Source organism: Neolamprologus brichardi, unplaced genomic scaffold (assembly GCF_056152115.1).
Source record: "Neolamprologus brichardi isolate AB-2024 unplaced genomic scaffold, ASM5615211v1 NODE_ptg000008l+_length_2720982_cov_1, whole genome shotgun sequence".
Classification (NCBI taxonomy): domain Eukaryota; kingdom Metazoa; phylum Chordata; class Actinopteri; order Cichliformes; family Cichlidae; genus Neolamprologus; species Neolamprologus brichardi.
The window spans coordinates 107,267-133,241 of NW_028270135.1; the positions used below are offsets into that span (position 1 = coordinate 107,267).

At 42.6% G+C, this 25,975-nt stretch overlaps 1 protein-coding gene and 1 long non-coding RNA gene across 2 annotated transcripts; one reads left to right on the plus strand and one right to left on the minus strand.

Annotated features, from left to right (window-relative positions):
* Positions 1 to 2,377: 2,377 nt before the first annotated feature.
* Positions 2,378 to 16,405, plus strand: LOC102785168 (uncharacterized). Its single transcript, XM_087837129.1, has 4 exons — positions 2,378 to 2,639; positions 3,436 to 3,714; positions 7,675 to 8,662; positions 16,148 to 16,405. Exons 1-4 carry the CDS (start codon positions 2,468 to 2,470, stop codon positions 16,173 to 16,175), a joined length of 1,467 nt encoding a protein of 488 aa, XP_087693255.1. The 5' UTR covers positions 2,378 to 2,467; the 3' UTR covers positions 16,176 to 16,405.
* Positions 16,406 to 20,795: 4,390 nt separating this feature from the next.
* On the minus strand, positions 20,796 to 21,209 carry LOC102782694 (uncharacterized). The gene is made up of 2 exons (XR_437505.3): positions 21,124 to 21,209; positions 20,796 to 20,841 (listed from the first exon to the last, which is right to left on the minus strand). It is a non-coding gene; the product is annotated as an uncharacterized LOC102782694 (long non-coding RNA).
* Positions 21,210 to 25,975: the final 4,766 nt, after the last annotated feature.

Here is a 25,975-nt window from a genome sequence, read left to right on the forward strand (position 1 = left end):
AACACAAGAGTCTAACAATATGCAACTCTTGGTAACAGGTGAATGGTTATATAGAGGGAAAGGGGTTGATACTGTTGTGTTTTTTTAATATATATGACTCTACGATGCACTTGAACAGGCTAAAGAACACAAGTTAAAGTCATGTCTGGCTTCCCCATTCACAGTCACAGCAAAAGCTTTGTTTTTAGAGACCTTATGCGCTTGAGCATCAAGAGCCACCAAGCTCAAATAAGATGGCCTGAATTGCTTCAAAGGTATAACTCATCTGCTTTGGATAATCAATGTTGAGGCCAAAGAGGTGTGCCAAGGCAGTAGAGAGGTCAGGGATGTTATGTAGCACGATGTCTCCTTCCAACACATCTGCACAGACTCACACAGACGTATCGGCATCGTCGTGAGGATAACAACTGATGCACCGTTCAACACTGGTTCCAAAAACAATGTCAGTGTCCTGAAGAAAAGTAAAATATGAATTATTGAGAGCTAAGAAAAACTAAAGACAAAATGCATTTCTAAAGATTTTAACTTTAACCTCTATACCATGATGGTCATTTGACTCATGGAGGTTTTAAAAAGAAAAAGCTTATTTTCCTTTAATTAATGACACAGTATCTTTCACCCACCAACCTTGTGATGAGTTTTGTACAAAAATGTTTTCTTCTGGAACACCCACTAACAATGCCCAGCTGCTCCTCAGTTATGACAACTGCAATCCTCACCATAAAATTATCTGGACTGCACTGAGGAGGTGTACATTTCCATTTTGGGTTAACTCATCCTTTAAAAACATCTCATAGCAATTAGTTTTACTTGCATTACTTACTAAGCACTTCAGGAAAACCTCCGTTGCATCCTCTCTGAGGACAATGGGCAGGCCTCTCAGTGCTGCTGTCTTTCCGTGGGACACGATGTCGGATGTCTTAAGAGTATTCAGTAGAAAACAAGCATTTAAATTAGTATAGTAACTGTGTACTTACACACAATGCAAAATCTGAACTCTTATAGAAATGAAAATAAAGCACAGGTCAGACCCAGCAACACGTAAAACACAAAAAACAAGTTGTTAACATGTTAACAATTTGACTTTTTTTTTACAAATTAAATAAAATATCACCAAATAAAGACAAAGTAATGACTGATGACATTCATTTTTACTGACATGTCCATTGATGTGTTTTGGCTGAAGCCAACATTTTTTTCTGTTTCTGTTATGAGAAAAGTAGACTCTCTTCTAAAAATGTCAGGTAAAGGAGCACTCACCTGTTCATCAAGTTCATCCAGGAGGTCTTTGCTTGTGATCCGATGAAGTTTTTCCAGATATCTAAACAAGACATTCACCAAAATATTATCATTTATTCAGCACAGAAAATTCCTGGGTAGCTGTCTTGGACAGTCTGCACCATGTTATATGCCTGACTGTGTAATCAACAGCAAAACCTACTTCAAAAATCTCTCATGAATACACATTTTGCACAGGAATAGAAACACCCTCCACAAAACCCAGTATCAATATGCAAATACATATTATGTTCTAAGTTGCACCAAAATCTGTGACCAATCAGATTCTGTGACCTGCCTTAGTATTCTTTCCCCAACCATCTCAGTCTATAGAAGTCCTATTTCCAGCTCTAAAAGAAAAAAAAACAAAACATACTAAGTCAAAATTATGAGATTGACTTTCTGTTTCACATGAAGAACAATTTTGATTTAGCATGGGGACTCTTTTCTTGTACCGGCAGAAATGTTGTGAGTGCACTCTGACACTGTGCTGGGCCCATCTCTATACATGACTGTCAGCTTGTTGCCACGCTCTGTGCTGCTCTCCCTGAGTGAAGCTAACTCAAACCTGTTTGTGTCTGTGTGGATTTATTTCACATTTCCATAACATGACATGCTTTAATCATCATCATATCTCATTAACTTTGGCACAAAGAGCTGTGCGTTTGCATTTTCAAATCTAGACATTATGTTTTGAACTTTTGAACAAATGATTTCCACCAATGAAGACTCTGAGCACGCCACAAACACATTTAATGAACAGCATGTGTAATTCCTCATTTATTCTAGACCTACATCAAGCAATAAAATATTATAAAGCCGTGCGTTAGTATTCATTCACGTCAGACTTTTTGGTGTTGAGTATATGGATGATCAGTAATAGAATAGATATGATTCATTATGGATAAAAACCTGAATGAGGCCTTTTCTTTTCATTTTCTCTCCTTTATTATTTATAACACGCTGTTTATGTATTTATGGCTCTGTTTGGTACATTTAAATGGGTTTTAGAAAGAAAGAAGGACGTTTATTCCAAGCGGAACAAAAAAATTACACATCCTCCTCCTGCCGGAACTTCAGAGCGGGACACGATGCGGAAGTAAACATTTTTAAAAGCCGGCAGTTTGGATGTTCCAGCGTGAACTTTTGAAGGTTCGCTTTATGCTGTGTGTGAGCTGTGGCAGTAACAATGCCTTCAGTTCAGTATCTGAGAGAGGTTATCAACGAGCGACTAACTGCTGCTGCTGAACAAATATTCTTGGAGTTTGAAAAAACGATCGTCCAGTACGAGGAAGAGATCGACCGTCAGCGCAGACTGCTGGATATCACCTGGAAACCCGAAATCAAGCTGCACAGGACAGGTGAGTGTCCCTCTGAGGGAGGATCCTGATCACAGCTCTGCGGGACGTTTCTGATTGTGAGGACTTTTTGGAGATGTGAGCTAACAAAGAGCAAACAGAGGAAAGGACTGCACTGTGCTCCATTCAAACAGCAGGCGCTGAAATCAGCCTGGATTTGAGCTTTTCTCTGACCTGGATCCATCACTGAATCCTGTGAATCGTTTGAAAATCTTTTTGTTTGGCGGTGAAACGTGTGTTTGATGGTGCGTTCAGGTGCACCTCATAAACTCAGTAATCTAGCCTGAAAAGGTTTTTCCTTGATTTCCTTTCTTCTTCTGCAGAGCTGTAAAGAGTTCAGTGTTAATGTCATAACAATAAGTCTTTTTTATTTCTCCATCAGTGATGTCAAAGTGGTCGCCCGGGCCCTTTGTGGTGATTGTCACAGTTCATTAAAGCTAAAGGCATACACAGCATGTGCACGGTTCCTGTGGTCACATTTCCACACGTGTGAGAAAAACAAAGTCCACCATGTTGTTGTTCAGAGTCACAGATGTGACTGAAAGAAGTGACACAGAGTTTAATGTGCAGCCTCGGCACAATGAAACCTGATATTGAATTTATGAACTGTAGTGGCAGTGCGGTGCTGCTGCTGTGCTGAGGGGGCTTTACCTTCAAGATGTTTGTCTGAATAAATGCAGATCTGAGATCAGTGACTTACAGCTGATTGGACGGCTTTACTCTCACACATGAGCGACGCAGTCATGTCAAGTCCTGTTAATGTTTCTGTGGTTGTGACTTCTTTCTTCTGTCTCTCCAGACGTCCCACAGCAGCAGGTCTGTGAGGAGGAGGAGGTTCTCCCTGAGCAGCAGCTCTGGAACCAGGAGAGAAGCTTCAATGTGGACCAGGAGGAACCAGAACCTCCACAGATTAAAGAGGAACAGGAGGAACTGTGCAGCAGTCAGGAGGGAGAGCAGCTGGGACTGAAGGAGGAGCCTGAAGTTCGTAATGATCCTGTGCAGTACAAGGAAGAGATCGACCGTCAGCGCAGACTGCTGGATATCACCTGGAAACCCGAAATGAAGCTGCACAGGACAGGTGAGTGTCCCTCTGAGGGAGGATCCTGATCACAGCTCTGTGGTACGTTTACTTTGAGGCTGCGGGGATGTTTCTGGAGGACAGAAGGTGAATGTGTCTCTGTTTAAACAAACATTCAGCTCTAAACTCACCCGAGGACGCTGCACTGAGGCAGGGTTAGGGTTTTCCTCTCACACTTCCAATTCAATTCAATTTTATTTATATAGCACCAAATCACAACAACAGACGCCTCAAGGTGCTTTATATTATACAGTAGATGCAGAGAAAAACCCAACAATCATATGACCCCCTATGAGCAAGCACTTTGGCGACAGTGGGAAGGAAAAAATCCCTTTTAACAGGAAGAAACCTGCTGTGATTGGTTGGGGTGACAGAAGGAAGACAGGATAAAGACATGCTGTGGAAGAGAGACAGAGGTTAATAACAGATATGATTCAGTGCAGAGAGGTCTGTTAACACATAGTGAGTGAGAAAGGTGACTGGAAAGGAAAAACTCAATGCATCATGGGAATCCCCGGCAGCCTACGTCTATTGCAGCATAACTAAGGGAGGATTCAGGGTCACCTGGTCCAGCCCTAACTATATGCTTTAGCAAAAAGGAAAGTTTGAAGCCTAATCTTGAAAGTAGAGATAGTGTCTGTCTCCTGAATCCAAACTGGAAGCTGGTTCCACAGAAGAGGGGCCTGAAAACCTTGTATGTGGGTAGCAGGATTTTGAATTCTGGATTTAACAGGAAGCCAATGAAGGGAAGCCAAAACAGGAGAAATCTGCTCTCTCTTTCTAGTCCCTGTCAGGACTCTTGCTGCAGCATTTTGGATTAAATGAAGGCTTTTCAGGGAGTTTTTTGGACATCCTGATAATAATGAATTACAGTCGTCCAGCCTGGAAGTAATAAATGCATGAACTAGTTTTTCAGCGTCACTCTGAGACAGGATATTTCTAACTTTAGAGATGTTGCGCAAATGGAAGAACGCAGTCTTACATATTTGTTTAATATGTGCGTTGAAGGACATGTCCTGGTCAAAAATGACTCCAAGGTTCCTCACAGTGTTACTGGAGGCCAAGGTAATGCCATCCAGAGTAAGAATCTGGTTAGATACCATATTTCTAAGCTTTTCAGCGCCGAGTACAATGACCTCAGTTTTATCTGAGTTAAGAAGCAGAAAGTTAGTGGCCATCCAAGTCTTTATGTCTTTAAGACATTCCTGCAGTTTAACTAATTGGTGTGTGTTATCTGGCTTCATGGACAGATAGAGCTGGGTGTCATCTGCATAGCAGTGAAAATGTATGCTATGTCTTCTAATGATGCTGCCTAAGGGAAGCATGTATAATGTAAACAGAATTGGTCCTAGCACTGAACCCTGTGGAACTCCATAATTAACCTCAGTGTGTGAAGAGGACTCTCCATTTACATGCACAAATTGGAGTCTATTAGATAGATATGATACAAACCACTGCAGTGCAATACCTGTAATACCTACAGCATGTTCTAATCGCTCTAACAGGATATTATGGTCAACAGTATCGAACGCTGCACTGAGGTCTAGCAGGACAAGCACAGAGATGAGTCCACTGTCATTTGTAACCTTCACTAAAGCTGTTTCTGTGCTGTGATGAACTCTGAAACCTGACTGAAACTCTTCAAATAAACCATTCCTCTGCAGATGATCTGTTAGCTGTTTGACAACTACTCTTTCAAGGATGTTTGATATGAAAGGAAGGTTGGAGATTGGCCTATAATTAGCTAAGACTGCTGGGTCTAGAGATGCTGTTTGAGTAAAGGTTTAACTGCAGCCACCTTGAAGGCCTGTGGTACATAGCCGATTATTAGAGATAGGTTGATCATATTTAAGATCGAAGAATTAATCAATGGCAGGACTTCTTTGAGCAGTTTTGTAGGAATGGGGTCTAAAAGACACGTTGATGGTTTGGAGGAAGTAATTATTGAAGTTAACTCAGAAAGATCGATTGGAGAAAAAGAGTCTAACTTAACATCAATGGTACTAAGAACAGCTGTAGATAATATTACATCTGTGGGATGATTATTGGTAATTTATTCCTCTAATGATAAAAATTTTATTTGTGAAGAAGTTCATGAAGTCATTACTAGTTAATGTTAAAGGAATGGTTGGCTCAACAGAGCTCTGACTGTTTGTCAGCCTGGCTACAGTGCTGAAGAGAAACCTGGGGTTGTTCTTAATTTCTTCAATCAGTGACGAATAGTAAGATGTTCTGGCTTTGCGGAGGGCTTTCTTATAAAGCAGCAAACTATTTCTCCAGGCTGAATGATGATCCTCTAAATTTGTGACACGCCATTTCCTCTCCAGATTACGAGTCATCTGCTTTAGGCTACGTGTTTGAGAATTATACCACAGAGTCAGGTACTTTTGATTTGAGACCTTAGTTTTCACTGGAGCTACAGTATCCAGAGTCGTACGTAGTGAGGAGGTAAAATTATTAACAAGATAATCGACCTCTGTTGGGGTAGCGTTCAGATAGCTGCTCTGCTCTATGTTGGTACAGGGCATTGACGATGATAACAGTGGGTGGATTATATTCTTAAACTTAGTCACAGCGCTTTCAGAAAGACATCTACTGTGATAAAGTCTACTCTCCACTGCTGTGTAATCAATTATTGTAAATGTAAATGTTATCAAGAAATGATCAGACAGGAGAGGGTTTTCAGGAAACACTGTTAAATGTTCAGTTTCTATGTCATATGTTAAAACAAGATCTAGAGTGTGATTAAAGTGGTGGGTGGGTTCTTTTACATTTTGAGAGAAGCTAATTGAGTCTAATAACAGATTAAATGCCATGTTGAGGCTGTCATTTTTAGCATCTACATGGATGTTAAAATCACCCACAATAATTATTTTATCTGAGCTCAGAACTAAATCAGATATAAAGTCTGAGAAATCAGACAGAAACTCTGTGTAAGGCCCAGGTGGACGATAGATGATAACAAGTAAGACTGGTTTCTGAGTTTCACAGCTGGGGTGGACGAGGCTAAGCATCAGGCTTTCAAATGAATTAAAAGTCTGTCTGGGTCTTTGGTTGATTAATAGGCTGGTGTGAAAAATTGCTGCCACACCTCCCCCTCGGCCCGTGCTTCGAGGTTTCTGGTAGTTAGAATGACTCGGGGGTGTTGATTCATTTAAACTAACATAATCATCCTGCTGCAACCAGGTTTCTGTAAGGCAGAGTAAATCAATTTGTTGATCAATTATTAAGTCATGTACTAACAGAGACTTGGAGGAGAGAGACCTAATATTTAATAATCCACATTTCACGGTTTTACTCTTTGGTTCAGATGTGGATACTGTATTGTTCTTTCTTTGTAATTGTTTATGTTAAAGTTGTTTGTTGCTGGTTTTTAGTTTGTTTTTTGTCTTTTTGGGAGCTGACACAGTCTCTATGGAGATGGGTTTTGGGGGGGTAGCAGATTAATGCATGTAAGGTGAACTAGCAAACACCGTCGTAGTTACATGTGGCTGTCTTCTTGTTGATTGGCAGATGCTCCCTTCACCCTGGCCAAAAAGGCTAAAATGACCAAAGAAAAAGTGGAAAACAGTTAAACATGAGAGGTTTTTATTCTTTAAGCACCGGTTCAAGCACCATTTAAGCACCAGCACAGTTTCAAAAGTACTGGTTTGGCACTGGTATCGGATAAAACCTAAATGATACCCATCCCTAATCAAGAAGGCCCTGAGTAAATGTGGTTATCCCAGCTGGACTTTTGTCAAAGCTGGAGAAGAGCAAAAGAGAAAACCCTCAGTGATCCCATATGTGTCAGTAGTATGGGAACAATTGAGACCCATTTTCTCTAAACTCTGTGGCTTTCAAACCACAAAACAGGTGAACTCAGGTGTCAGTCCACATACATGAGTGATGCAGTCATGCTGTAAAGTCCTGTTAATGTTTCTGTGGTTGCATCAGTAACTTCTTTCTTCTGTCCTGTAGACGTCCCACAGCAGCATATCTATGAGGAACAGGAGGTTCTCCCTGAGCAGCAGCTCTGTGACCAGGAGAGGAGCTCCAGTGTGGAGCAGGAGGACCCAGAACCTCCACAGATTAAAGAGGAACAGGAGGAACTGTGCAGCAGTCAGGAGGGAGAGCAGCTGGGACTGAAGGAGGAGCCTGATACCTTTATGGTGACTGCTGCTGAGGAAGGAGAGCACAGTGAACCAGGAGGAGATGAGGAGCAGCTCCTCTATGATGACTCTCCTCAAAGTGAAAGCACAGATGAAGAATCCAGCAAGTGTGAAGAGTCAGGGCTAAGTGAAACTGTGACCTCAGTGCCAAAGAAGAGACAGAAGCGAGACAGAAGTCACAATGATGTGGAGAGCCGGACTGTGTCAGAGGGTCCCTGCAATGCTGCCACAGATAGAGAGTCTGATGTTTGCCAAAAATCCATCAAGAATCAGGCTCAAAGAAAGAAACCCCACATTGCTGTGAAACCGTATCCTTGTGATACTTGTGGGAAATGTTTCAGAGATAGAGGTACATGGAAACGGCACCTTGTAACTCACACTGGTGAGAGGCCATATCCCTGTGATACATGTGGGAAAAGTTTCAGTCGAAGCAGTAATTTGCATGATCACATGAGAACTCACACAGGTGAGAGGCCATATCCCTGTGATACGTGTGGGAAAAGTTTCAGTCGAAGCAGTACTCTGTATATTCACATGAGAACCCACACAGGTGAGAAGCCATATCCCTGTGATACGTGTGGGAAAAGTTTCAGTCGAAGCAGTACTCTGTGTATTCACATGCGAACCCACACAGGTGAGAGGCCATATCCCTGTGATACATGTGGGAAAAGTTTTACTCGAAGCAGTCGTTTGTATATTCACAGAAGAACCCACACAGGTGAAAAGCTGACGTGTGAAACATGTGGGAAAAGTTTCAGTCGAAAAAGTATATTGATGCATCACAAGAAAACTCACAGGTGAGAAGCCAGAGGCTCGTAAAACGTTTCAGTGTGAGTAGGAATTTGATTGACTGCATGAGAACTCTTACAGGTTGTTTTCCAGAAATATCTGTCTTTTATGCTGTATTCCTGTTTGTGGTCACTGTTTTATGTGAGACTTTGAAGTTGAAGCTGAGAATCCCTCTGGCCCTTTCTGCCTGCTTCAGTCTGTAATGGTCTGTTTAGAGCATTTTTTTTCTCATGCATTCATTTATTTTTTGATTTTATCCGTCAAAAAATGTTTTAGTACGATGTTTTAGTACGACTAAGAGGTAAACTACGAAGCCGCACCGCTTGATGGATTGTTGGAGCATTACGGCTACCGTAGTCAGGAGCCTCGCGGAGTAATCTGGGTCCTAAACTCCGCTTCAGGTCCCAAAGTCAAACGAACACTGCGCATCACTGAGAGTTACAAAATGTCTAAATTCTTTCATCTTTAATAAAATTATCAGTGTGGCTTCTCTACCAGGTGTAACAATTAAATTAGACTTCTGGCTTAGACGGTGTAGCAGTAAGCCACATGTTTCGGAGCTCTGCTGCATTTTTTCAAATTCTGAAGGTTCCTACTTCACACTTTTATAAACTCTTATCTTGTTATACCTGAAGGAAGAGACAAGCTAAAATGCCAAAGAAACAAGGTAAATGTCTTACAAGGAAATGGACATGACAAAGTTTGCAGCTAGTGTGCTACATGATGGCGTTGAGGACGAGGAAGAAACTAACAAGGCTGTTACATCAGCACACCGCCAGTTGAAAATAAAAGTAGAAAATTATGAAAGCTATCGACACACTTAAGTCAGAGTTTTCCGGCAGACTGGACCGTGTGCTTTCCGCTGTGCGAGAAGACATACAGGGATGCGTTGAGAGAGTGACACAAGTGGAGAATCGCAGTTAAAAAGCTGGATAAGGAGGCAGAGACGCTCCGTTCAAAGGTCAATGACCTAGAGAACAAGTCGCAGATCCAACTTGAGATTGATCAACCTACCTGAAGGAGCAGAACGAAGAGATGCATGCGCTTTCATGGAGAGCTGGCTCTCCAAAACGCGCTAAGGAGCCCACTGGATGTTGAAAGATGTCACAGTCTTCCCTCAAATAATCCTGAGGTGCCTCAGCCCGTCATTATGAAGTTTTTAAACTTCAGAGACTAAGGCTACGTTCACACTGCAGGCAAAAGCGCATCAAGTCCGACTTTTCTGACCCTATGCGACCCATATCCAATCATGCTATGACAGTGTGAACGGTACAAATCCGATATTTTCAAATCCGATCTGGGTCACTTTCGTATGTGGTCCTGAATCCGATACATATCTGATGTTTTAGAAAGCGACTGCTGTTTGATGGTCATGTCGCATTAAATCAGTCTTTTACGTCACTGACACAAGACAGACGCCAATTATCAGCGCCGGAGAAGACATCCCGAACACATCCTGGCCATCCCATGTAGATGTTAGTGAAACTGTTTGGAAGACAACGTTGGAGAACCATCCATCCATTCACTTCCGCTTATCCTTTTCAGGGTCGCGGGGGGCGCTGGAGCCTATCCCAGCTGTCATAGGGCGAGAGGCGGGGTACACCCTGGACAGGTCGCCAGTCTGTTGCAGGGCCAACACACAGAGACAGACAACCATTCGCACTCACATTCACTCGCACATTCACACCTAGTGGCAATTTGGATTATCCAATTAACCTATCCCCACAAGCTGCATGTCTTTGGACGGTGGGAGGAAGCCGGAGTACCCGAAGGGAACCCACGCAAACACGGGGAGAACATGCAAACTCCACACAGAAAGACCCCGGCCTGATGGTGGAATTGAACTCAGGACCTTCTTGCTGTGCGGCAACAGTGCTAACCACCGTGCCACCGTGCTGCCTGTCCTCCTGTCCTACGACTACAAGAAGACAGCTCTTTGGAGGACAGGACCAACTTCACCCCGATCAGATTTGCACACTATTAGACCTCTGCCTCACCACTACATATTTCAAATACAACGAAGGCTATTACAGACAAAAACATGGCTGTGCCATGGGCTCCCCCGTGTCACCTATTGTAGCCAACCTTTACATGGAGGAAGTGGAAAGGAAGGCTCTTGGCTCTTTCAAAGGAAGAGTACCCAGCCACTGGTACAGATATGTAGACGACACCTGGGTCAAAATCAAGACACAAGAAGTGGAATCCTTCACTGCGCACATTAACGCTGTGGATAGAAACATCAAGTTCACCAGGGAAGACACAAAGGACGACTGTTTGCCTTTCCTGGACTGCGCTGTGCACATTGAAGAGAATGGCAACCTCAGCATCGAAGTTTACCGGAAGCCCACACACACGGACCAGTACCTCCTCTTTGACTCCCATCACCCTCTGGAACACAAACTTGGAGTAATCAGGACCCTACACCACCGGGCAGAACATGTTCCCTCTAAGCCTGAAGGGAAAAAGAAGGAACACACACATGTAAAGGAAGCACTCAAAACGTGCGGCTATCCTAAATGGGCGTTTTTAAAGTCAGCAAAGAGGCACAGAAAAGAAGATCAGACACCAGCGAGGGAGGATAAGAAGGACAGACGCAACAACATTGTCATCCCCTATGTAGCCGGTGTATCAGAAAAACTCAGGAGGGTTTTCTCCAAGCATGACATCCCGGTGCATTTCAGACCCAGCAACATGCTCAGACAAAAACTGGTTCACCCGAAAGACAAAACGCCAAAACACAGACTTAACAATACAGTGTTAACAGTACAGTGCAGCGAGGAATGCCCAGACCTCTACATTGGAGAGACCAAACAGCCACTTCACAAGCGCATGGCACAACACAGAAGAGCCACCTCCACAGGACAAGACTCAGCTGTACATCTGCATCTTAAGGATAAAGGTCACTCTTTCGAGGATGCCAATGTTCACATTTTGGACAGAGAGGACAGATGGTTTGAAAGAGGAGTGAAAGAAGCATCTATGTCCACTGTGAGCGACCATCTTTGAACAGAGGCGGTGGTTTACGACACCAACTGTCTGCCATCTATAATCCAGTTTTGAGTTCCCTTCCCAGACGCCTTAACGCCCACTCACATCCTGGGCCATCTGACCTCAGGAATTCACATGATAAGGTGGGGCCAGGTTTCACAATAAACTCACCCGAAACTCTGGCTGATTGGGACCCACACCCAGTTCCACACCTTGGCTCAGGCGATTAGAGGATCATCAGGGGGTCCTTTTGTCCCTCTGTGGGGGGACACTCCCACTAGGTTTATATCTGGGACTCCCCACCATTTGACCTTAGAACTGAAGAAGCTTCTCGGATGAAGGTGAAACGTCTTCAAGTAACCTAAAGAAGTCCAGACGCTTTTCTTTGCAAGTGTGATACTGCAGTTCTGTCGCTAGATGCTGAAAAGGCCTTTGACAGAGTTGAACGGCCTTACTTATTTGATGTACTGGCTCGATTTGAATGTGGTAATAAGTTTTGTAAATAAGTAAAACTTCTTTACTCCCAGCCCACTGCTGAAATTCTCACTAATAATATTGTCTCTCTGGCCTTTAATATCTCTCGTGGAACCCGTCAAGGGTGCCCTCTATCGCCACTTCTCTTCACGATGGCCATAGAACCATTGACCATGGCTGTTAGGAAGCACGTAGAGATTACTGGTATTAAATTGGACAACCAAGACAACCTGATAGCACTTTATGCGCACAATGTTGTGCTCTTTATTAAACATAACTAGCTCCTTTGGACGCTTCTCTGGATACAAAGTAAATAATTCTAAATCCTTTAATGTTGCTGAATGAAATGGAGCGAGTTAATCGTCTCAGCTCGCCTCAGACATTCAAACCATCAGAATGTCTGACTTACTTGGGAATTCGTATAGTACAAGATGTTAACAAGATTGCCCAGGTTAACCCTACTGTTCAGTCTATTACTGAATCGATTGATAGGTGGGCAAATCCATATTGACTATTGGGTGGATTGATATTGTGAAGGTGAGCGTGCTCCCTAAACTCCTCTACTCATTTGAGAATACCCCTCTACCAGTACCTGTAATATCGGCCATTTGACAGGGGTGGGCTTAATGCTCCTAACTTTCAGTGGTACTATTGGGCTGCATAATTGTGCATGATGATGTACTATTTCTCATCTGATCCACCTCTGGTATGGGTTTACATGTGTTAAGGGTTCAAATATTGAGGAGGGATACAGAAACAACACTGATCCAGGAGGGTTAGGTCAAACGATGGTTTTAATGAACACGCGTGGAGAGACGACCACTGTACGCAGACAGCATCGATCTCTGTCTAACAATGCACAAGCAGATGTTTTATACCATCAGGGTTTAAATTTAATGACACCCCTTCAACGTCAAACAGATACAATACATGCATACGTCAAATCAAAACCACAATGACTTTTAACACAGTTTGAAAAGAAAAGAATGTGTGTTCTAAGGTGCATTTAAAACCCAGGAGGGCATGGAGCTACCTGCCAGAGAGCAGCAGGTAAGCGCATAGCCCCTCCTGATAGCCCTCAATGTATACATGTATTTAAAATTGAGAGGTGGGCAACGGCGCCAGTAGGGATGGGTATCGAAACCCGGTTCTTGTTGAGAACCGGTTCCCACTGTTTCAATTTCTTGGAATTGTTTGCCATTTTTGCAAACGATTCCCTTATCGATTCCAGTCGCCCCGAATGACGTCACCACGTTGCAGAGCATCATTTATCTGACAGGAAACATGGTGCCTAAGCGGCTCAACTTGCAAAGTAGATATTCCTCCCCTGCACCCTGGTGACACACCTTAACCCCAAGGCTCTGCATGTGTGGGTGATTGTGGTGGAGCGGGAAGAGGGAGGCACTTTTAGAAAGACATCTACTGTGATGACGTCTACTCTCCACTGCTGTGTAATCAATTATTGTAAATGTAAATGTTATCATATTTTGAGAGAAACCAATTGAGTCTAACAACAGATTAAATGCCATGTTGAGGCTGTCATTTTTAGCATCTACATGGATGTTAAAATCACCCACAATAATTATTTTATCTGAGCTGAGAACTAAATCAGATAAAAAGTCTGAGAAATCAGACAGAAACTCTGTGTAAGGCCCAGGTGGACGATCGATGATAACAAGTAAGACTGGTTTCTGAGTTTCACAGCTGGGGTGGACGAGGCTAAGCATCAGGCTTTCAAATGAATTAAAAGTCTGTCTGGGTCTTTGGTTGATTAATAGGCTGGTGTGAAAATGGCTGCCAGGTTTCTTGAAATGATAGCTGCTCCATCCAAAGTGGGATGGATGCCGTTTGTGCTAACAAGACTAGGTTTCCCCCATAATGTTTCACAATTATCTATAAACCCCAAACTTCTTTCAGTACAAAAGACCACCACAAGTCTGACATTGTTTTAGCAAAGTTACACACTGATTCAATATTAATTTTAGTTACCTCCAACTGACGTAACTCGTGTAATTACTGCAGACATAAATTATAATTTCAATGAATTTATGTTTAACCCTAGCCAGCAGTTTTAAATTGTCCTCCCCCCCCCCCCCCCTTTTTTTTTTTGCAGCTTAGTGTTCTGTGTCCTTATTGGCTGCAGACCACTGTCAATCAATTTCCTCCATGCCGTGTCCCCTGAAAAGCTCAGAATGTGTTCAGCTTGTCAAATTTACATAAATCTTCGATCGCTAGCAGTGTGACCCTGAAGTGCTGTACTTTATGTTTGTAAGTTTTCTCGCCAAGAAACACAACAGTGTCAACTAAACGTCGTCACCTACGGGTGCCTTTGGTTTCATTCTATAATACTGGACTTATTTTTCTACAAAGGTTTGAACTTTGAGTGTTTAAAATAGAGAGAAAAGTGTGAAAATGTTCGTGCCTGTCTGAGAAAAGTGTATAAAGCATGTAGTGAGGGAGTTTTACAGTTTTAAAACCTCTATAATAATTGTAAAAAATAAAATTGGCTACTTTGCAGATTTTACCTATCGTGGGTTATTTTTAGAACATAACTCCCGCGATAAACGAGGGCCGCTGTACTGCAACTATAATTATAATTATACCATATCAGCTTTATTTATAAGGCACTTTAACATAAAACCAGGGTTCACAAAGTGCTGTACATATACAAATAGCATAAGCAAAGTAAAATAAAATAAGATACAATAAGATAAAATAAATAAATAAATAAAAAAGATAAAACATGTTAAAACAAATTGAGTTAACCCCTTAAAGAGGGCAAAAGGCTTCAGCAAATAAAAATGTGTTAAGAAGAGTTTTAAACTGAATGAAGTGTCTCAGCTTGGTGCTTATTCCACGCCCCGGTTTGACGAGCTCCTGGATTGGCTAGACATTGCTTGCTTTTTCTCCAAACTGGAAATAACCAGGACTACTGGCAGATTCTCTTTGCTCCAGACTCTCCAGACTCTTATTGAATATTTAGGCAGTTCTTGGGATTGGCTCGTTGCTATTTTTGGTTCATGACCGGTTTTGCGGACCTGCCCAGCCCCCTGACTGATTTCACCCAAAAAAGTGCCTAGACCTGGTCCAGTGGATGGCGTTTGTACAGGAGTGTGTATTTTTACTTTTTAAACAAAATGCAACAATGAATTCTGAGAAAATCACAGTTTACAACTGCAAACCTCTGGGGAGAGCTCCTAGACCACATACACTGGTGGGTGTGATCTGTGGCAACCTGAGACCTTCTGGAATGGAGCAATGCAAGTGTGACTCTGATGTGTTCTACTATGCATGGCTAAAAATAAAATAGTACTGGCCATAACACGGAGTCACTTTGGGGAGTGTGTTTTGGGGGAAGGTGGTGTTCGACACATCTGCTGCTCGACAGCAGCAATCACACGGCCTTCTTTCTGCATACACACCAACAATAATTCTGTCCCTTTGTCATGTACGGCTATCTGAGCTCTCAGACTGAAAACTGCTCTCATATTCATGGACAGAGTCACTCACACATACACAGACGGTCCACGCCCTAAAAATAGCTGGTGTTAGCTGTCTGGTGATATGTATGGAGATAAATACCTGCAAATGAGTCTCATGTGTGTTACCAAATATGTACACGGACACACACAGTACATCCCAAAGACACAAACTCTCTTATCCTCCATAAATAGGTCACAAACTGGCACCTCATTTCTCTTCACTCCTCAGTGTCCTTCTCTGCTGTCCCAGATAGAGCAGCCACAATCACTTTCTTCCTTCCAGCAAATAGTCCAACTCACCTTGACCAGACAGAGAGGACATCTGTGCTGCTGCACAAACATCTCTCACATTTCCCTGTAGCTAATATTAAAGACAAATAATTTAGCTTGAAGCGAGCAAAATGATTTGCAAAAATGTAATTATCCTTTCTGTTTCTCACAAAAGCATTCAACTTAACATCTATGTTCATCTATCTATGTTTCATTTTATTTATGTATTTTTTCACTGCACTTCATGGCATTTACTATTTCATACTTTATGTTTTTCAGTTTGCAGAGGACATGGAGCTCTTTTTAAAAGCATGTGCTGACGAGCAGGGACTACGGGTCATGTGATGTTTGACACTTAATGGACAGATGGCTGTTTGTTTGTGTTTTTATGTGTTGTTTTTTCAGTGTACAGAATTCCAATTAAACTTATTACAAAATGTTGTTCACTTGTTTCCATGTCCATACTTATAGTAAAAAAATTAAGTGTAAATGTAACAGAATTGTTTATACTTGTAACTTCAAAATAAAAAGCTTACAGTTGCTATTAACATTAATGTATTACCCTGTAATCCATAATATTTTTATACATTTTATGCATTAACCCTCTGGGCTCTGTGCTGGCCTTATGTGGCCACTTCACTTCTTTTTTCTTTCTTTTTTTTGACCATTTTTGCTGTGTTAATGCAAACGGAATAAAAGGGTCCTGATTGTTTTCAGCTTTTGGCCACTTGAAACCCATTATTATGACATTTTTAAATTCCTTGTTATTGACGGTGCTAAATCATGCAATTTAGGTAAAATTGCTTTTATTCTAAACTCAGCACATTAAAATTATGGTTGTTGTTGTTGTTGTTTTTTACCAAATTACATCATTTACCCATTTTTGGCTAAACAACCAATTTCATGTAATATTTTTAGTTTCAAACAGGGCGTTTGATGGCTTACTACACTGCAGTGGACCAAAAGAATGACACAGGTTTGATCTTAAGGGTCCAATAGTTTGTACATGACATTGCAACATAAATATGTATTTGCAAGATAGACTGGAAAAAATGATGACACATTAAATATTACACAGGCTGCAGTGAATTTCTGTTGATACAGGCTATTGAGCTTTGAGTTTCCCAGTCAAACTTAGCTTTGAAGCACCTGCTAAAAACTGTTTTACTCTTGTAGAGTTCACAACAAGACACCAAATATTAACTCTCAAAAACAAATTCAAAGCTGCAGCACGTACAGCAACAAACACTGTTAGTAAATGTGTCCTGGAGTTTCTGCAGCAGCAGAAAGTGCTGCTGCTGTAAGTAAGCCTAACAGCTTCCAGATCACTTATTTTTCTGGAAAGATGGCAAGAAGGGCATCGCTGCTCATTTCTACAATCTCCCAGATCTTGGAATACGGTGCCTTTGTCCCATGAAAATCACTTCACAGTAGTAGGAGTCCACTAAAACCTACAAATGAAGAGTGATCCTGGAAGAAATGGGGCGCACACTAGTGACCTCAACAATTGCAAGACAGCCTTGTCCCCGATGCTCAGATGAAAAAATAAATAAATAGGAAGTTTTATGAAACCATTAGGACTGAAAAGTTACTGGTACTATATATGACCTAACTGGCATTTAAAGAGTAAAAAAAAAGAATGTAGATAAAATTTTGTTTTTGATGAAAAGGACTGGAGCTAATTTAAAGAGTCAAGTCGGTAAAAGTAGAAAAATGTTTTAATAAATAAACATTTTATAGCATTTTGTGAACTTACACAAAAAGTGGCCATTTTTGGCAACGAACAAGCTGAGAGAGAGTTTTATAGTTTTTGCTCTCCTTGAACAAAAATAATAGTGCTCAATAATCAATTAGATGTCCCAGACTCTATTATTAATAATATAGCGGTCCCTTGTTTATCGAGTTACGTTCTAAAAATAACATACTAGGTGAAATCTGTGAAGTGGCCAACTTTATTTTTTACAATTATTATAGATGTTTTAAAACTGTAAAACTCCCTCACTACATGCTTTATACACTTTCCTCAGACAGGCATGAACATTTTCACACTTTTCTCTTTTGTTTAAACAGTTCAAACCTTCGTAGAAACATAAGTCCAGTATTATAGAATGAAGCCAAAGGCACCCGCAAAACGTTTCGTCGGCATTGTTGTGTTTGTCGGGGAGAAAACTTACAAACATACAGTACAGCACTTCAGTTACACTGCTAGGGATCGAAGATTTATATAAATTGGACAAGCTAAACGCATTCTGAGCTGTACAGCAGCGCTCCCCAACCTTTTTTGCTCCACGGACCAGTTTAATGTCAGACAATATTTTCATGGACCGGCCTTTAAGATGTCGCGGATAAATACAACAAAATAAAATGATACGACCAAGACAAAAAATGTGGTATTTTGTAAATACAATAATAAACGTGAATTCACTGTGTAATTGTGTAATTTTATTAGCAGCGTCCTCCTGAAAATGCGCCAACAACATTGAGAGTAACATCCTCCTCTCTGCTTCTTAATGCTCTCTGGTCGCTACGGTAACACGTAAATAGTTCTTTCAAAATAGGACACACGACTACAACACGGGAAAAGACCCGGGGAAGCCGAGTTAACGATAAAACCTCAGAAAACCATACATTTCACACCCGAGCCACAGCTCTCACGGCCCGGGTGTTGGGGACCGCTGCTGTACAGGAGACGCGCCACTAGATTGATTGACAATGGTCTACAGCAATCAGAACGCACAACACAATGTGCTGTAAATTAAAAAATAAAAAATCAGCGAAACAGCGAGTCCGCGAAAGGTAAACCGTGTTATAGCGAGGGACCACTGTACAATAATTTCCAGCAGCACTGCTGATATGGTGAGTTTTGAAGGTTGTCTTCAAACAAGTGCATTGTACCAAAAAAAGGTGCTTGAAGGATTAAACATGTAAAAAGTAATGACTATTTTATATTTATGAAAAAAACGTTATGAGATGATGAGATAGCCTTTATTTGTCAGTTGCAGGTCTTTTGCCCACAACCGAGATGACAGACCTCCGACCGTACATACAATACACAAACATCACATTGGGGAGACAGGTCAGGCCAGGTAGCGAGGAAAAAAACATCGAAATGTGTAACACAGAAGGATAATACAGGAATGCACAGATATCAACACACCATAGCACAATAAACACAGACAGCAACATGGGAAAGAGTTCCAGTGTGTACATCTGATCTGGGACCGCTGCAATCTTCGACTGCGCCTCCAACTGACCCGATGTCCACATCAGAGGGGAGGTAAGCGTTGGAGGTGGCGTTGGATCCGGGGTAGGGAGGGTGATGCGTCAGTGAGTGCTTATCAGTATCAGTATATGTATGTGTGTGCGTGTCCATAGTTCAGCTGAGACAGTGTCCTTCGCCCTGCCAGGCTAAGTAAACAGTCTTCCAGCAACCCAGGTGGCCTTGTAGGGAACGGGAAGAACAGACTAAACACAGTCGTTATCAGGGTGTTGTTGTTCAGCTCCGGCCTTGAGCCCACAGCTGGCGCCGAAGGGGTATCCGGATTATGATGGTGATTTTTCTTTTGCAACAACTCATGAGAATTTCAAAGCTGTTCTTTAACACTCTGACACTGGTCTCTCAATCTCCCGTTGGAGAACCGCGAGCTTCCACATGATGTTATTAACCTTCATTTCCATCATTCTTTTGCTCAAAGAGCAGATTCTGAGACCTCACGACCGCAGTCAGCTTTTTCCAAGATGTAATCCCACTTCTGCTCAGAGGTGTTGTTCTGAGTATTCACTGCAGCCGTAAGCGTCTCCAAGCTCTTAACCATGCTGCTCTCGATGAGCCCTTTCTGAGAAGTCGCGCCTCGTCCCATCGTTTCAATCCCAGCGGGCAGCCTTGGGGGGGTTTGAACAGCCGGTTCCGCTTTCTTAATTCTCGATAAGCCAGGGCCAAGCCAGCTCCAATCAGCAAGAACCCTGTTATCATGGTTCTGAATAGGTAGATATCTTCAGCGTCCTCGATCAACAGTCCCGCCAGGCACACGATCCTCCATGTCTGCCACCCGTCCATCGTGTATCCGGCAGGGAAAGTCCCTCCAGGGCACTCGGGCTCTCCCGAGCCCAGACTGGGTATCAATAGCATTCAGAGACCAGTTGATCAAATCCATAATTCTCTTTAGGTTTTAGAAACAGACTGTGAGAGACTGTTCCAGGGAAAATAATACAAAAAACACGAGACTAGACAAGGACATAAGAACTAAGCAGGGAAGCTAAGGGAGAGGAGAAAAAGGGCATCCGCCTCCTCCGAGAGCCAAAAGGAAAAGTAGCAAAAAAACAAAAACAAAACATAAAACATGGACACTTTTGGCGATGAACAAGCTGAAGGGATGGTGATTTTTTTAAACAAACCCAGAGTGTTAAAAACATTTAGAATCATGTTTATTTCTCATCAGCATCAATAGTAACAAAAACACAATTTAGTTTTCGCTGTCAGAGTCGATTTAACTGAAGTTACGTGTTTCCGGTTACTGTGGAGGTCACAATATGGCGCTCTCCAGTGGCTGCAGCCAGGTGCTTTTGATTGGTGTAGGGGTTCCCATGATGCACTGGGTGTTTCTTCTTCACTCACGATGTGTTAACAGACCTCTCTGCATTGAATCATATCTGTTATTAATCTCTGTCTCTCTTCCACAGCATGTCTTTATCCTGTCTTCCTTCTCTCACCCCAACCAATCACAGCAGATGGCCCCGCCCCTCCCTGAGCCTGGTTCTGTTGGAGGTTTCTTCCTGTTAAAAGGGAGTTTTTCCTTCCCACTGTCGCCAAAGTGCTGCTCATAGTGGGTCATATGATTGTTGGGTTTTTCTCTGCAATATAAAGCGCCTTGTTCTGATTTGGGGCTGTATAAATAAAACTCAATTGAATCAAATCCATAAGTCATACCTCAAATCACGATGTCCTGGTCATGGAACACGGGAGCAGCCATACCCTGTGCAATAAAACACACGTCATGTATGAACATTTTCCATCCACTGTCTGAATAAATAGTTTGTCATCATGATCCTGGAGTTGGCAAATGGATTGTTTATGAACTGGTACTTATATATCACATTCGACTTAATTTTGAACATTCATAATGCTTTTTACTACTACTACTCATTATCTACACCTTAGCAGTTTTACCTTACATTCTAACATTTACTCACACTCCAGTGTTAACAGGCACACTTAATGCAGTTTGTAAAGTCAGTGAAAGCTTTTGTTTGCTCACCAGTCTATTTCAGTCAGTTCCCCTCCTGTGTATCATTGCTAATAGTGGAGCCCCTCGCTCAGCCTGGTTGGGTATCCACTTACCCAGCTATAGTCTGGAAGTCATGCCAGAAATCACTGCAATCCTTTTTACAGAGACCTGATCACGTGTCCGACAGTCAGACAGCCTGATAGCTGGCTTTCTCAAAGCACATTGTAATTTGGAGAGACTCCCTTTGTGAAATCTCTCAGCAGGTATTTCAATGGTACTTTTGTGGCAGTCTCACAGGCTGCTTAGAAGGAGAATAAGTGATTAACTCATTTATATATTGCACCAATTGTCCATGCATTTGTGTCATCGCGTTCAGGTTATTGTAATGCCTTGTTTACCAGCTTGGATAAATCATCTCTTTCTCGCCTCCAAGCTGTACAAAATGCAGCGGCCAGGCTACTAACATGTTCTAGCAAGAGTGCTCACATTACTCCCATTTTATATTTACATTGGCTCCCAATTGATTTTAGAATTCGTTTTAAAATTCTTGTTTTAACAAGTAGAGCACTAAATGATTATTTATCCAAGCTTCTTACAAAACACACTGCTGCTCGTTGTCTCTGCTCACAGACTCAGAGTTTGTTGGTTGTTACACAACTGAAGACAAAAGGGGGCGGAGCCTTTTAGTCTGTTGTAGGCGTAACATGCCCATGTTTTGTCACGTCCCGCGGCGTTCCTGAGGAACGCAAAAGGAGACCTTCGGCGTTCTTAAGGTACGCGGCGGGTTATGGCTGAAATCCAGTGCAATGACGCTCCCGCGGTAATAGACGTTCCAGCCCTGTATTCCAGCCCTAAACCTAACCTTATCCGTAGCCCTAACCATAACCTTTTTCCTGAGCTTAACCAGGACTTTAATGATGTTAAATAGCGTGTTTCTAAGTGATTTGAAGAAAAAGAGCGAACATGTGTAGATTGATTCCATACGGTTCCCATTTTTCCTCATTTTTCCGAGGTCGTCATTCAGGAACGTGGTGGGTAGCCGAAAACGTAATATGTTGACGATTTGTCACCTAGCGTAAAATGTTACGCTTTGGGAGTGAGAACGTGTTGACCAAGGAACAGTTTACCTCCACAACTACGTTTGCTTGACTCCTTTAAAAAGCAGTTAAAACATTTTTGTTTAAAAGGCCTTCTGTTAATCAACACTTTTGAATTGTTTTGAATTTGAATTTTATTACTTAATGTTTTCTTTATTTTAACCTTTGTGTTCAGCGCTTTGTGACTGCCCGTCTACAAAAAGCGCTCAATAAATAACCTTACTTACAATATCACCACCAAAGGAGGAGTGTCACTCATTTCCCTCACATTATATTTACTGATATCACACAATTCTGAGGAATCTGGGATCACTTGCCTGACATATAGGAAAGCATCTAGCAGCTGCATGTTTTTGTTTTTGTTTTTTTTACAAAGGAACGATTGCTGTCACATATTCTGTTTAATAATCTGCTGCAGCCACCTGCACAGTTTCCTTCAATCAATCAATTTATTTATAAGCACATTTAAAAGCAACACAGGTGGATCAAAGTGTTGTACACAGTAAACAGTAAAAACCTCACAATTAAAAGCTAGTGAGTAAAGATGTGTTTTCAGACGGGTTTTAAAGATGTTGAGTGTTGAAGAGACACTAATTTGAAGAGGCAGACTGTTCCAGCGATCACAAAGGCCCAGTCTCCTCTGGGTTTTAGGAACAATCAGAAGTAACTCATCAGCTGACCTAAGAGATCTAATTGGAGTATTTTTAGTTAACAGATCAGAGATGTATGACCATTTAGAGACTTAAAAACAAGGAATAAAATCTTTAAATCAATTCTATAACATACAGGAAGCCAATGCAAACGAGCCAAGACTGGAGAAAGATGGTCGTGTTTACAAGTGCCTGTCAAGAGTCGGGCTGCAGCGTCCTGAACAAGCTGAAGTCGAGAGAGCAGAGCCGGCTGATCAGTAATGCTTTGAAACCAGACTGACATGTGTCGTTCATTTCCAGAAAAGCCTGGAGCTGAAGGAAGATAATTTTTTGAGGATTTGGGGCAGGAAGGGGGGTTTAGAGGTTGGTCTAAAATTTGAGAGAGCTGTTGCATGAAGATTTGTTTTGTTGAGAGATGAGTGCACTGTAGCATGCTTAAGATCAGCTGGGATGGTTCGCATTAGAAGGGAGGTTTAATAATGGTTAAAAAATGAGGTCCAATAGTGTCAAAGACTTGTTTGGAAAGGCGAGAGGGGAGAGTGTCGAGGTGAACCACAGAGGGCTTAAGATGGGAGACGACTTCACCCAGAGCGCACAGAGCAGCTGTGATGGCAGACATGTGGTGTGTGAGAAAGCCTTGATGCAAGCACGGCTTCTGTTGCGAGAGCTTTATTTTAACAGTGACGGTACAAACAGCAGTGAGGATGCATGTGCAGAACCTAAGAATACCTAAACTGGAAAAACTAAGAAAAATAAACCAGAAACCTTTAAACAGACGCAGGGAGACTCACAGGGAATACACAACACAGATGAACCAGCAACAAGCATGAGATGACACACACTATAAATACACAAACTGGAACATGAGGGAACGAGGAACAGGTGGCATGACAGCTGGAACCAATTGGGGACGAGAGACACAGGCTGTATCCCAATTCAGGGTCTGCAGCCTTAAAGGCCGCATTTTAAGGTCGATTACGTCACAGCGACGCGACGAAGGCTGTCCCAATTTGAAGGCTGCTCGAAATGCGGCCCTCAAATGCGTCCTTCATTTCCCTGAATTTTAAGGACGTGGCGGTGTAGACTTCGTGGCCCAACATATCCCAGAATGCATAGCGCGGCGGTGGGTGTGGATAATTTTGCCGAAAAGATGAGGGGCGCCCGAAGAGTAAACTTTAAGTAAGTACTGAATATTATGTCACTTATTTATGTGCAAATGTTTAATAACGAAGAACATTAAAACATTACTGTTGGCCACATGTCGGCAAAGTCATGTGACATTAGTGACGTTTGTACTAACTTGGTTTTAAAGCCTTTACTTTAAAATATACGCCGTTCAATAGCTGATCTTAATCAGAGAATGATCAAAGCTCATGTAGAAACAAACAAACAAATGAACAAAAGATTTTCTCCTTCATTTCTGTCAAACAAAGCTGTATGAAACATTTCCAGCTGTTAGTATCATGGTTGCTAGGCAACCTGGACAGCGCGACCGAGGCTAGACCGTCCCATTTCACAAGCCTCGCACTTCCGGCCTTAGCGGTCTTTGAGTACGCGGCCCTTGAGGATCGTTGAGGCTGCAGACCCTGAATTGGGACACAGCCATAGAAGCAAAGCACTAACGTAGTGATGCTGAGATGAAACCTCGCGATGAACTGAAGCTTTCCATCCAACTGGTTCTTTGGTTCAAAGTTCTAAGGTGCATTTAAAACCCAGGAGGGCGTGGAGCTGCCAGAGAGCAGCAGGTAAGTGCATAGCCCCTCCTGATAGCCCTCAATGTCTACGTGTATTTAAAATTGAGAGGGGGGCAACGACGCCAGGGTGAGGTGTACAACATGATGGTCTTCTGGATGCCGTGTAGCGTGCCCACCCCAAGGTCCTATATGTTTGTGTTATGAGAGTGTGAGTAATGTGAATGTCTAAGTTGTAGGATAAAGTTGAGGCACAGGAAGCCAGAAGGGGATGGGGGTGGGGGTGGGGGTGGGGTGGGGGGGGGGGGATGCCTCCCCTGCACCCTGGTGACACACCCCTACTCCAAGGCCCTGCATGTGTGGCTGATTATGGTGGAGCGGGAGGAGGGAGGCAGCTGGAGATGGGGAGGGAAGGAAGGGAGGGGCAAGTGGCCCCTTTAAAAAATGTCTTAAATGTCTTGTTGGTGTCAGTCAAATCAGATTAACAGATGCATGAAGCAGATTTTAAGCAGTTTTGTCTCCTCAGTGTCACATCACAGCCTTGGTGTGTGTCTGCATGTGTGTTCTGTTTGTTATTTTAAAGTGATGCCTCAGGTGTCAAGCAGTGGTTAAAGGTTTTTATCCACATCAACGCTGTGGATAAAAACATCAAGTTCACCAGGGAAGACACAAAGGACGACTGTTTGCCTTTCCTGGACTGCGCTGTGCACATTGAAGAGAATGGCAACCTCAACATCGAAGTTTACCGAAAGCCCACACACACGGACCAGTACCTCCTGTTTGACTCCCATCACCCTCTGGAACACAAACTTGGAGTAATCAGGACCCTACACCACCGGGCAGAACATGTTCCCTCTAAGCCTGAAGGGAAAAAGAAGGAACACACACATGTAAAGGAAGCACTCAAAACGTGCGGCTATCCTAAATGGGCGTTTTTAAAGTCAGCAAAGAGGCACAGAAAAGAAGATCAGACACCAGCGAGGGAGGATAAGAAGGACAGACGCAACAACATTGTCATCCCCTATGTAGCCGGTGTATCAGAGAAACTCAGGAGGGTTTTCTCCAAGCACGACATCCCGGTGTACTTCAGACCCAGCAACACACTCAGACAAAAACTGGTTCACCCGAAAGACAAAACTCCAAAACACAGACTTAACAATGTGGTGTTTGCCGTACAGTGCAGCGAGGAATGCCCAGACCTCTACATCGGAGAGACCAAACAGCCACTTCACAAGCGCATGGCACAACACAGAAGAGCCACCTCCACAGGACAAGACTCAGCTGTCCATCTGCATCTAAAGGTCAAAGGTCACTCTTTCGAGGATGCCAACGTTCACATTTTGGACAGAGAGGACAGATGGTTTGAAAGAGGAGTGAAAGAAGCATCTATGTCCACTGTGAGCGACCATCTTTGAACAGAGGCGGTGGTTTACGACACCAACTC